Source organism: Ailuropoda melanoleuca, chromosome 14, assembly GCF_002007445.2.
Source record: "Ailuropoda melanoleuca isolate Jingjing chromosome 14, ASM200744v2, whole genome shotgun sequence".
Taxonomy (NCBI): Eukaryota; Metazoa; Chordata; class Mammalia; order Carnivora; family Ursidae; genus Ailuropoda; species Ailuropoda melanoleuca.
Window position 1 is genome coordinate 16,493,889 of NC_048231.1, and position 13,460 is coordinate 16,507,348.

General features: G+C 39.7%; 1 protein-coding gene across 34 annotated transcripts in view; it reads left to right on the forward strand.

The window, feature by feature from the left end:
• Positions 1 to 13,460, forward strand: part of TTLL5 (tubulin tyrosine ligase like 5) — a 279,806-nt gene that overhangs the window by 213,799 nt on the left and 52,547 nt on the right. For 33 of the 34 annotated variants that reach the window (XR_004620449.1, XR_004620448.1, XR_004620450.1 and 30 more), the window contains one exon: positions 11,165 to 11,247. The exons of the other annotated variant lie outside the window; for it this stretch is intronic. Coding sequence is in view for 26 of the 33 variants with exons in the window: in XM_034643095.1 (XP_034498986.1) it covers positions 11,165 to 11,247 (83 nt within the window). In the remaining 7 variants the exon portion in view is untranslated. The remainder of the gene's footprint in view (positions 1 to 11,164; positions 11,248 to 13,460) is intronic. 34 annotated transcript variants of the gene reach the window in all.

A 13,460-nucleotide genomic window follows, 5' to 3' on the forward strand; every position in this document is an offset into this window, starting at 1 on the left:
CCACAGGATTCTCTAAATTATGTATTTCCAAAATATATAGTTACAGACTTTTAGTTCTGAAAGATAAAAGACTGCAGGCATAGTGAAGGGCTGTGAGTGTAGCAAGGTACACAGGTGGTCAGTGGCAGGACCAAAGCCGAATCTGTATCACCTACTGTGCTAACCCCAGACTCTTCCCAATAGACCACTGATTTCCAAGGCCCCCACCACCCCATTCAGATCCATTCTGTACAGCAAATGATACGGTAATCATCCTAAATACTGCCTCAGGGAAAATGCAATTTAAGCACTTAAGAGCATGCTCCCCTCCCTTTCCACACCAGTTTTACTACTTAAGTGGCCACGGAAATACTCAAAAGGAAGAAGAATTATTGTCACTCTCCTACGTAAGTGTTGGGAGAATTTCTGTTAGATGTAGCACAAGAAAGATTGAATTGAAGAACAATACTGAAGGTTTTTATATACTGCCTTCCTGTGAGAGTGAAATCTAGGAAATGAGTGGGAGACCTGGAATATACCAGACAACACCCTCTCACTCTAAGGGGAAGGGCCTGGAAGTACGAAGAGGGTGGGGGGCTAGTCAAAGGGTCTGCCACGTAGACTCTTTCCTCTATCAGCCCTCAGCATTTGGACCTCAGTTGTGGCGTTAGGAGATCTTAGGGTTTTGCTTTTGACATCGGTCAGAGAACTGGGTGCTGGTAACCATACGTAACCAGAAGTTTCTGCTGGCATGTGTATGGTCCAGTAAGGAGGAGAAGTTCATGAGAGTCATGGAATGATGGGTCTTCTTTTGGTGATTCATACTTGGGTCATTTAAATTAAAATCTTACTTCTCATCCCCGCCACTGGGATGTTAAAATGGTTGTTAAAATGGTAATAAAACTGGGACTCCTGGGTGGCTCAGTCAGTTAGGCGTCTGCCTTCAGCTCAGGTCCTGATCCCAGGGTCCTGGAATTGAGCCCCATGTTGGGTTCCCTTGCTCAGTGGGGAGCCTGCTTCTCCCTCTCCTCTCCGCTCGTGGTCTCTGTCACTATCTCTGTCTCTCTCTCTCTCTCAAATAAATAAATGAAATCTTAAAAAATGGTAATATAACTGTTGGATATTTCCCATCTCTCATTTTTATCTGAGTAGGAAAATCCCTTTTTAAAAGATTTAGGCAGGATCTTATGATTTTATAGAATCCATGTCAGTTCCTCCATGATCATGAGTCTTTAATGGCAAACTTAGACTTTACTCTCTGAGGATGAGCAAATACTTAAAAATCTTGGGGACTAAGAATCGATGGTACAGCTTAAAAGAAAGCTCAATGAAGAAGACTCAGTGGAGCTGCCCACCTCTGAAATCAGTTGACGCAAGCAGGAAAACATTTTAGAAAACCCCTAATGTGTATTCTTGACAAAATTAAAGCATCAAGCACATTGATGTGCAGAGTTTAATAAAGCTATCTCATGTAGAGAGTAAGTAGTCTGTGGTCAGGGAGAAAATAAGAAATACCTAAGTGAAAAGTTGGGTTAAACACGGTGAATTGGGCACTGCAGAAAATCCAATTAGTGAAATAGAGGACAGATTTCAAAAATTCTTTCAAAATTCTTTGGATAAAGTATACAAAGATTAAAATGTTGATTAAAGGTGGATTTACCCTTAGATAACGCATTCCAGAAAGGGAATAGAAGTAATAGTCATTATTACAGGCAAAATAGACCTAACATAGGACATGAAGTGTTTTAAACAGTATAATTAATGAGATTAAATTAATAGATACACAGTTCTGTGCTCTGCAGAGTTCCCATGGAATATTTTTCAAAACTAGAACATTTCAGTTAAAGCCTCAAAAAATAGCAATTATGTAGAATGATAATACAGAATTATATCCTTCTCTGACCACTTTACAATAAAATTAGATATTAAAAGTCTGGACAGAATGTCCAAGTAATTTTGGAATTTTTTAAAAAGATTTTATGTATTTATTTGACAGAGAGAGAGCACAAGTAGGCAGACCAGCAGGCAGAGGGAGAGGGAGAAGCAGGCTCTCTGCTGATCAGGGAGCCCAACGTGGGGCTCAATCCCAGGACCCTGAGATCATGACCTGAGCTGAAGGCAGATGCCTAACCAACTGAGCCACCCAGGCACCCCGATAATTTTGGAATTTTTAAACATTCTTTTTAAGTAACTTGGATCAGAATGATATTGCAAACTATATTGAAAGTAAGAATTATATGCATCACAACAAGACAGGGATGCCTACTTTCAGCACTTTAATTCAGCATGGTATTGGAAATCCCAAACAGAGCAATTAGGCAAGAAAATGAAATAAAAAGCATACAAATTGGAAAGGAAGAAGTAAATCTATCACGATGTGCAGATAATTTGATATTATATATAGAAAATACGTAATGTTTTCTAAAGACTCCACCAAAAAACTGTTAGAACTAACTAATGAATTCAGTAAATTTTCAAGATACAAAATCAATGTACAAAATCAGTTGCATTTCCATACATTAACAACAGACCATCAGAAAGAGAAATTAAGAAGACAATACCACTTATAATTGCATCAAGAAGAATAAAATACCTAGAAATAAATTTAAGCAAGGGGGTGAAAGATCTATACACAAGACATTCATGAAAGAAATTGAAGAAGACACAAAAATAAATAGATATTTTATGTTCAGGGATCGGAAGAATTAATATTGTTAAGATGTCAGTACTATACAAGGCAATCTACAGATTCAGTGTAATCTGTATCAAAATGAAAAGGTAAGCTGTCAGATGGGAAAAAATACTTGCAAATCATTTATCTGATAAGGGGTTAATATCCAAAATATATGAAGAACTCATACAATCCATTAAAAATGGCAGAAGAATCGAATAGACATTTTTTCAAAGAAGACATACACATAGCCAACAGGTACATGGAAAGGTGCTCAGCATTACTAATCATCAGGGAAAGGCAGATCAAAACCTCAAGAAGATATCACCTCACACCTGTCATCAGAAAGATGAGATAAGTGTTGGCAAGGATATGTGCTGTTGGTAGGAATGTAAATTGGTGCAGCCACTATAAAAAACAGTATGGAGATTCCTCAAAAAAAATAAAAAATAGAGCTGTCATATGATTCAGAATCCCAGTTCAGGATATACATCCAAAGGAAATGAAAACAGGATATTGAAGAGCTATCTGCACTTCCATGTTCATTGCAGCATTGTTCACAGTATCCAAGATAGGGAAACAACCTATGTGTCCATCGGTGGATGAATGGATAAAGATGTTACACACAATATTACTGAGCCACGAGAAAGAAGGAAATCCTGCCATTGTGACAACATGAATGGATTTTGAGGGGCATTAAGCTAAGTGAAGTAAGCAAGGCGGGGAAAGACAAATACTGCATGGTATCACTTCAATGTGCAGTTGAAAAAAAAAAAAGTCAAACTCATAGAAACTGAGTAGGAAAGTGTTTGTCAGGAGCTGAGGAACAGGAGCTGGAGAAAACAGGGAGAGGTTGGTAAAGGGTACAAACTTTCAGCTACAGATGATCTGATGATCTAATGTAAAATGTGGTGAGTATGGTTTATGACACTGTATCGTATAATTAAAATTTGCTAAGAGAGTAGAACTTAAATCTTCTCACCAAATAAATAAAGTAAGTAAGTAAGTGATGGATGTGTTACTAACTAGAAGGGGAGATCCTTTCACAGTGTATATATGTGTCAAATCACTACAATATATACTTTAAATATCTTACAATTTTATGTGAATTATACCTCAATAAAGTTGAAATATTTTTAAAAATAATAAAAAGAACTGTTTTTATCAAAACTTATATTTGAAATGTCATCAAAGATATACTCCAAGGTAAGTTCATAATCTTAGTTATTTTCATTGTTACAGTGTAGGAAGATTGAAAAGAAATTAACCAAGATACAAATGGCAGATTGGCTTCAACTGATGTACTGGCTTCAGCTGATTATCTAGAATGTCTTGTTGACATGAATTATGAGCACTTCTCTGAGCCCGGCAAGAAAGAGTGCTTTGATAGATTATTAGTGATGTCTGCTGCAGACAGGGAATATGAGTAGTGAATATGCACGCCACATGTTTGTCATACCTGAACTAAGGTTTCCTTTCTTGAAATTAGAAAAGGGTCAATAAAACAAAACTAAGAAAAACAGGTCAAAGGATATAAAGAAGAAAAGCAATGTAAAGTGAAAACCAATAAAAAGTTTAATTCAAAACCTTTATTTAGTTTGGGGTAGGGGGACAGGGAAGGAGAAAATAAACATAGCTCTGCCAGAAAAAGAAGAGAATTAAAAATAAGAAAAAGATTTTAAAAGTAGATACAGCACTGGAGTGCTTGGGTGGTGCTGTCAGTTAAATGTCTGACTCTTGGTTTGGGCTCAGGTCGTGATCTCAGGGTTGTAAGATCAAGCCCCGTGTTGGGCTCCGCGCTCAGCACAACGTCTGCTGGGGATTCTCTCTCCCTCTCTCTCTGCCCTTCCCTTTTGTGCTCTCTCTCAAATAAATCAATCTTTTTAAAAAAATAAAAGTAGCTATAGGGGGACTAAAAAATTATGAGAACACTGCATAATTGGATGCTACTAAATTTAAAAACTGGATGGAAGTTTTTTTCTAATATTTTCAAAAATATTAACTATCAAGATTGGTTCTTGAATAAAGAGAACACCCAAGAACAAGGTAGAAATTTTTAAACTATCCAAATTGGTTCTTAAAGAAATAGGGTACGTGAGTAGGTCTAGAAAGCAATTTAAAATATCATCTCTAAAATAGTTCTTTGAACCTTTTTTCCAAAATCTTTGGCGGCTTCCCAGTGCGTAAGATAGGTTGAGATTCCTTTCTCTGACATTAAATCCTTCTGCAGTATGTCCTCTATGCTGTCTGTAGCCTTCCCTATACTGTCTTACAGTCTACTTTGTTCCTACGTGCTCATGTTATCCCCTCTTCCTTGTGCCCTTTGCCCTCTTGAATCTTAAGTCCTGTGTTTTATTCAAGATCAGGTTTTAATTTATCACGTTGATGCAGCTTTGCCAAGTGCCTCAGCTAACTCTACCATCTTCCTCCTTGTCTGATTTTTTCTTTTTTATATGTGTTCTTCCCATAAGTCTCTAGGGACAGATACCTTGTCTTTACCTTTTTATCACGTGTATATTGAATGTCTGTTATGCTTGCGCATTGCTCTAAATATTGGTGATAAGACCAGTGGACAGAATAGATACAAGCCCAGTTTCCATGAAGTTTATTTTTAAGAGAGCAGAGAGAAATATATGCCTCAGCCCCTGAGCTAGCTTCTATTCATGACAAGTTCTCGGGCAGTGGTGAAGATGGAGATGTGCTAGAGGTGGTGGTTGAGGTGGGGGTGGTGACATAGTATCGTGTATTGGGGTGTATGTGTCAGGGATCGCCAAATAGCAATGATCTCATCAGTAATTATTTATACCATGTAGAGTAGTAGTATGTGGGAGGCAGGAGAGCACAATTGCTAACAGCCCAAGATTTCTAATTAAATTTTGAATCCTGGCTCCTTCATTCGATTGACTGTTATTTGGGCCTACCTCTAAGCCTCTGTTTCATTAACTGTAAAATATTACCTACATCATGGAGTGGTTCTAAGGATTAAATGAGATCATGTATTTCCCTGACATATATTAAGTGTCTAATGCATATGTGTTGGTATAATTATAATTTCTGCTGCTGCCATTGTTCCCTATTATAAGAGATGGCATTTTTGTTGTTATTAAGCTGATATTTCTAAGTGTGATTTGGCTCGAGCTGGCAAGGCTGTGGAAATTCAAACACATTCTGAGATCCTGCACACTAATAACACTAATGACTATTGAAGGCAAGGGCTTAGCTTCAAATAAAACAAAAGATTAAATTTGGACATACTGACTTCCAGTCAAGTTGTCTCCATAAGTTTACACTTAATACTCTCCCTCTGCTTCAAATACATAGCAGTGATTAAAAAAAAAAAAAAAAAGGGACCTAGCTGAGCTTCAAAACAAGGGAAACGTCTCCTTGGCCCCAAAATTTACAGAAGTAACTGAGAGTCAGTGAATGAGGCTGAAACAACAAAGCTTTCTGAACTCTGCTTTGGAAGTAGGTAGTGACAGCCCAGAGTTCAGCTCCTGTGGCATGTTGGGGCCTGAAAGTGCCCTACCCAAGAGGAAAGACTGAGAAACTAGGCTCATTAATTGAAAATAAAACAGTAATTTTTCAACTGGGGAAGATATTGCCCCCAGAGGATGTCTGGCCATGTCTTGAGTAATTTTTTGTTATCATAGCTGGGCGGGGGTGGGAGTTCCTATTGGCATCTCATGAGTAGAGTCTAGGGATGCTGGTAAACATCCTGCAAAGCACAGGATAGTTCCCCACAACAAAGAATTATCCATTCCAAAATATCAGTAGTACGAAGGTTGAAAAATCACGAGCTAAGGAATACAGTGGGCTCTCCTCATGGGAGACTGATAAAACTGATGTGGACCTACTGCCTGAGGGTCCAACTGATTGTGTCTCAGAACTCACCTGGATTTCTAAATATGACTGAGGCAAGGGCACTGAAATACCAGTATAATGTCTGGTTCTGGACTGGGTGGAAGCTGCTATAAAACCTTCAGACAGGAAGGGGTGAGCAAGTACAGAGACAAGGGGGAAAGTGAGTATTATTCAAAATGAGCCTGCAAACCAAAATTGCAAAACACATGAATAAATCTGAATCTAAGAAAGATTTCCAGACAAAGTCAACAACTGGAACATGAATTCCTTACAAATGAAATTAATATTTTTGAACAGCCAGACATATTAGATCTGATATCTGGTAGGATTATCTTATGGAATGTGACATGTGACTCTGATCACAGTGTCAGAAGGGAGACCTGAGGGAGAGGTAGACAAGTTACACTTTAAGAAATAATAACTGAGACTTCTCTGCAATTGAAGAAATAAATGTTCTCAGCTAAATAATTCATCCCATGTACCAAAATGAATGCACATCTAGACACATCAGAGTGAAACTGCAGAACACTGAGCATACAGGGGAGACTTACATACTACTTGAAAGAAAATTCAGAAAGGAACTCAGAATACTGGCATTCTTTTCTTCAGCAGTAATAGGTGGCAGAAGACAAGAGCTAATACCTTCAGAGTGTTGGGGTAAAATAACTTTCAGTCTAGAATTTTTATACCCAGCTAAACTCTCATTCAAGAGAAAAGCCAAAAATACAAATAATTTGAGATATCCAAAGTCTAAGACTATACCACCCGTGACCTTCACTGAAAGAATGAGTGAAGACTGGATAGGATAAAAGTGAACACAAATGTGCTGGATAACACGAAGGCAGTGATGTGCAAAACTTTATTAAGTGATAATACATGTTAATGACCATAAACATTGTTGGTCTTTCAAAAGGCTAAAACATGTTTAAGACAACAAAGATAAGATCGAGGGACAAGGGGATTCAGTGAATAGTGAAAACATAACAGTTCTAAGGGTAAGACAGAAATATTGAAGGAAAAAAATAGCTAAATTTTACACTTAGAAAAAAGCAGCTAAGTAATTGACATACAGTCTGTAGCTTTTAAACCAACAGAGGGGGAGAGAAGAGAATGTAGAAGCTTTGAATCCAGTGGAAGGCAGGAAAGAAAACAAAAAAGCAAAGAAAAAGGATGGGGAGTGGAAAATAAAAACTAAAATGGTAGAAGTAAATCTAATTATATGAGTAATCACAGTAAGTATTAACAGGATTATACTCTTTTATTGAAAGGTAGATCATGAAATTGCATTTTTAAACATGTTCAATTATAGCCTGCTTAAAAGAGAGATACTTAAAGTAAAATCTCACAGTGCAAAAGATGAGAAGAAGGTAAACCATACAGTACTGATTAGAAGGAACATGAGTATAGCAATAGATAAAATATAGTTAAGCAAAAAGCATTAATAGGAATTAAGAAAAGCACTGGTATGCAGTTAACATCATAAATTTAAAAATATATAAATCAAATGTCGACAATAGTGTAAGGAAAAATTGAGAAATTATCAATTGTAATGGTTGATGTATTTAAATCTACTTTTATCAGTAACTGATAGGTAACAAATTTCTGAGGACTTGGAATATTTGAAATGCAGAGTAACAGTTTGCTTTGATAAGTGGCTTTTCATCTTTTTCTGACCACCACTTATAATAAAAAATAAATTTCATATGCAACCTAGTAAAAAAATATCCATGTTATGTATATGAAATGAAAGTTTCACAAAATACTATTTCCTATTCTTTTAAAAATGCTGGTGGGGTCACCTAAATTGATTTTACAGCCACCTTTATGCGTCACAACTCATAATCTGAAAAACATTAATAACTATGCACAGACTCCTGCATCCAAAAGGGAGACTATATCTTCTCTTCAGGTATGTGTTTACAAAAATTCAACACACACTATCACAAATGAAAGCTCCACACATTTCAAAAAAACCCATATCAAACTGTTTACACTTTTTAACAATAAATACGCTTTATTTAGGGAAAATCAAAAGTTAATTTTTTAAAAACGCTCAAATGTTTGAAAATTTCTAAAAATACAGTACGTAATACCCAATGTGTTAGAGAGGTAATCATAATAAAAATCAGAAAACACTTAGAACTGGATGGCTATGGAAAGTGCTGCAACTTTAAATTTATTAAAAAGACAAGAAGGACAGGGCGCCTGGGTGGCTCAGTCAGTAAAGCCTCTGCCTTCAGATCAGGTCATGATCCCAGGGTTCTGGGATCGAGCCCTACGTTGGGTTCCCTGCTCAGTGGGGAGTCTGCTTCTCCCTTTCGCCTTCCCCCCACTTGTGCCCTTTCCCTCTCTCTTATCTCTCTCAAATGAATAAAATCTTAAAAAAAAAAAAAGACAAGAAGGATTAAAAGTAGGTGAGATAATAATTTAACTTGAAATACTATAAAAGGAACAAGAGAGTAAATTAATCAAAACCAAAATAAAGTAATAGAAATACAGAAATCACCTAGAACAACTTGGCGCATGGGAGGACAGGCGAGAGCAGTCCCTCAAGCAGGGTCCGGCACATGGCAGGTGCTCATTCAGTACTTGGTGAAGGAAGGAATGAAACTGACAACAGGCCATAGAGGGGATCACCTCTGGAGAGACTGATACAGTACATTAAAAAAAGAAAAGACCCGCAGAGATAATATTAGGTGTAAAAAGGAATATAGCAGCAAATATAATGGATTATGGCTTAGATAGCGTGTAGTATATTTATAAAATGGAGTCTTGTGCTCTGCTACGGCACAGACGTTGACTTCACGAAATGTTTCTTGGGTTGGTTTTGGAACCAGGCGCAAATTAATAATGTTCTAATTGTTACTTGCTAAGGATTAGCGTATTAGCTTCTGTTTGTGCAACGCATGTAAAATCCCTGGCCTGATGGATAAAAGGAAGAAGCACACATACACCCGTGCACGTGTCGATTGTGAGAAACGTTGTAAGATGATTCATCTGTGAGTAAATGTCTACTAAGAAAAGTCAGACTACATGTTCCCTTTGGAATTCAGTTCTTTAACCTAACTTGCACCTTGAGATTTCTTCTCTCCTTTGGAAATTGAAAGAGGTTGGTTGTTACCAGTATTTTACAAAAATGATCAAGTTTGGGGCTTCTTTTCAGGACCTTCACAGATGCCACCACACCTGTCTGGCACAGCCCTGGCAAGGTCGGCATTTCTAACTCTCCTTTTCCTGTGAAATCTTGAGCATTTTTCTTCTGCGGGTCCTTCCTTCTACAGAAAGGTCATCCCTGATGTGGCATGGATCCAAGATAAATTTAAGACACCACTGGAACAGAAAACTAGTACCTCTGTGTTAGAGATGTGGAAAGAACTTGAAGAGAAACAATATAGCATGAAACCACAGTCAATCTTGTAAAGTAATGAACAAAACAGATCTTAAAGAAAGGATATCACTTTCAGAAAAGTTTCCACTTATCAAAATAATGGGCAAAAAAATAATAAAAAAAAATAGTGCTAGGGGAGGGGTTTCACAGGTTGGATTGGGTGCTACTCAACAGATAAAGAATTGAGCATATAAAGTTTTAACCTTCCAATGTAAAATTTTCACACATCAACTAAAGTCACAGTAGTTGGGTCCAACAAGTAATTTGTATTTACGAGACAATGGATCAGATTATTCTTAAAATATTTAATAAATACCTAATGTGTGCAAAATGCAGTGTTAGGAGCTATGGATACAACAGTGAATAGGCTGATACAATCTGTCTTTGTGGAGCTTTCTAGCAAGGATGACAGCTATTAAGCAGCCAGTTGCACAGTCTCATAATTATAATTTTGATAATGGCAATGAAAGAACTACAGATCTGTAAGAGCCTGTCACAGGGAGACCTGGCATGGTCTGTAAGCTAATCATAGAATCTCTAAGACATGTGGCTGGGAAATCTGGGCCCAAAGCATCCAGTATACTCTGTCCTATCTCCTGTCAGAGTTGGCATGAGGGGAGCTGCCTCTATATAATGGTTTCTCAACCTCAGCACTGTTGACATCTTGGGCTAGAAAATTCTTTGTTTGGGGGCACCGCCCAGTGCACCGTAGGAAATATTTAGCACCATTCCTGGCTCAACCCACCAGATGCCAGTAGACCCCCACAGTTGTGACAACCACAAATGTGTCAGCGTTGCCAAATGTCCCTTGTGGAAGGGTGGGGGTGGGGGCAAAATCTGTCCTTCCTTTGTACCTCAGTTGAGAACCACTGGTCTACATGAAACTTGGTTTTTTAAAAGTGCCTTTACTCGTGATTTATCCAGTTCACTACTGGGAACATCGTTTATCCATTTGGTAAACAGATGTTTGTTGAGCGCCTATAAGGTGCCAGGCATTGTTCTAGGCACTGGAGACACAGCCATGGCCACAGCGTGTGCTTTCTTGAAACTACAGTCCAGTGGAGAGAGAGAGGCAGTAAATTTTCGTATTTCGGAAGAAGGGATAGGTTGGTCATGGAAGTCCTCTCTGCTAAGATGGCTTTTGCACAAAGCCTTGAAAGAAGCAAGGGAATGAGCCACGTGAGAGAGTGCCAAGAGCAAGAGGAGGGCCTGTGTGTGAGCTCACCCTTCCATCCGCTGATCTGACCAAGCTGCTTGTGTTTCAGAGGCTCAGCCACAGAAGGGCAGCTGAACGGACTCCAGAGCAGCCTTAACGCTGCGGCCTTTGCGCCCATCACCAGCTCCACAGGTTAGTGGGCGCACCAGCGCTTTCCGCGGCCGGGATGGCAGGGCGGGGGGCTGCACTGGGTGTACTTTTACTTCTGCCTCTGAAGAAACGTGCGGTTCAAAGGACGAAGAAGCATCCAGGCTTTTGAAGCATTGGCAAATGGGCACTTGAGGATGGAATAGTTTTCCAGAGCTAGTTCAGGGTAGATGACATTTCTGTGTCTGGGAGAGTGTAAACAGATTTGCAGCATTTAGTAAAAGGGCCTGTATCTGACGAGTGTTCCGCCTTTCATATAGGATCCCCCATGTAGTCTCTCCCACTAGCCCCTCAGCACGGTGGAGCTCCGCTCTTTGATGGGAGTCCTGCCACGCTAATGTAATGGCCTACTGGTCCATTGCCAGGTGCTGGCTGAGGTCTTAAAGCCCCTCGGTGTAGGTACCCACATATAGTGAGGCAGCACTGGTCCAGGGAGAGTTTTCTTTGAGCACTAATTCATAAAAAACATACTAATGAGTAATCAGAAAATTAAAATCACGCGGATTCAGTCCAACAAATATTTGTTATTGAGCACCTCCCATGGAGAAAGTAAGATGCTGGGCACCGAGGGGCGTAGAGGGTACACCGGGCAGTCCCTGCGGTCAGGGAACTTACAGACTCAGGGAGAGAGAAGAGTCAGCAGGGAGTGGGTACAGACTACATGAATGTCAGGTACTGGGGACGCATAGAATAACTGTAGACAACACTGGTGGAACATCTGGTGTGTCCGGCCCAGTTCTGAATGCTTTACCTGGGATAACTCATCTGTTCGCAAAATAGGCATTTAACAGAAACTGTGTTCCCCATTTCACAGATGAAGAAAGAAAGGCACAGATTATGAAACAAACCCAAAATCTCATAGCTAGTAAATGGCAGGGCTGTATTGGAACCCTGGCAACTTGGCCTGGTCTCTTAGGGATTAGAGAGGGCTTTCTAGAGGAAGAAACATCTAAGTGGAGGGTTGCGTATTGACAGGTCCCCCAGGAGAGGGGAGGCATGGGGCCGAAGGAGTTCCAGGAAGAGGGAACAAGACCTCTGCATGGGGGGGGGGGGCAGGGTGCAAATACACTGTGCGCTGGGAGCCCTCCTGTGTCACTGCGCCTGGGGACTAGAGCGTGAGCAGGGAGCAGCAGGAGAACAGGTCATAGAGGTAGCAGGGCCGGTTCATGAGCCGTGTAGGGAACTTGATCCTGAGTCTAAGAAGGAACCATCAAGGAGTCTAGGGCCAGGGTGTGGAGGGTGTGTGTGTGTGACAGTAGACCTTCAAATGATTAAAAGACCACCGAGAAGCCTGGTTAGACTGTACCATGGGGATAATTACATATATCTCATAGGCTTACTGTGGAATTAAAGGACACAATATATAGAGAAAGGCTTTATAACAACACCAAGGTCAGGTAATAATGGAAGAGTATAAAGATTTTGTTCTCCGCTCAAGATCTTAGGACCTGAATTCAAGAAATATTTGATGGGTATCTATTTGGTCCTCCCCTCCCGCCAAAAAGAATTACTAGAATATGGTAGTTATTTTTAAGGAAGTAGAATTTCCACCTGGAACTGTTCGGCCCGGGAAATGGGTGGCTGGGAGAATTTTGCACTATAGACAGCTGACTATCTCTAGCCAGCAAATCGCTATAGCCAGACAGGGTCGCAGAGCGTGGGAGATGCCAGAAACCTGCCTCCTGCATTTGCGTGTCTGATGCATTACGTACAGGGTTGAACTCTCTGTGTGCGCTCTGGCCGGGGAAGTTGGAAATTTGAGGGGCCGGGTGGCTCTTACTCTCAGCATCTTGATCATGAATTAATATTTATTGACTAAAGTTATCTGTTAAGAGATTTTGTAACGTTGTAATGAATTCAATAGCAGAGTAAAACCACAGAGCAAAGAGAAGTTGTATGTCTCCCTGGATTCTAATACCTGCCTTTTCCCCGTTTCTGCCTTAAGACAAGTGCATTATTCTTTTCACCTTGTTTAGGCCACCTGCTGTTTACTGCTTTCGTCTCCAATGACTCTGGACTTCTAAAGTGCCTTGAATTTGTTTCTGTTCTGTGCCTTTCGGGGTGTTCCTGGTCCTCAGTGAAAGAAACACTGATGAACATGGTATTTTCCATACTTCCCAACAAACATTCTGCCTTAGCAGCACAATGATAACTAACCCCATTAGAGTTATTTCCACAGCTAGTAAGTTAACTACCTG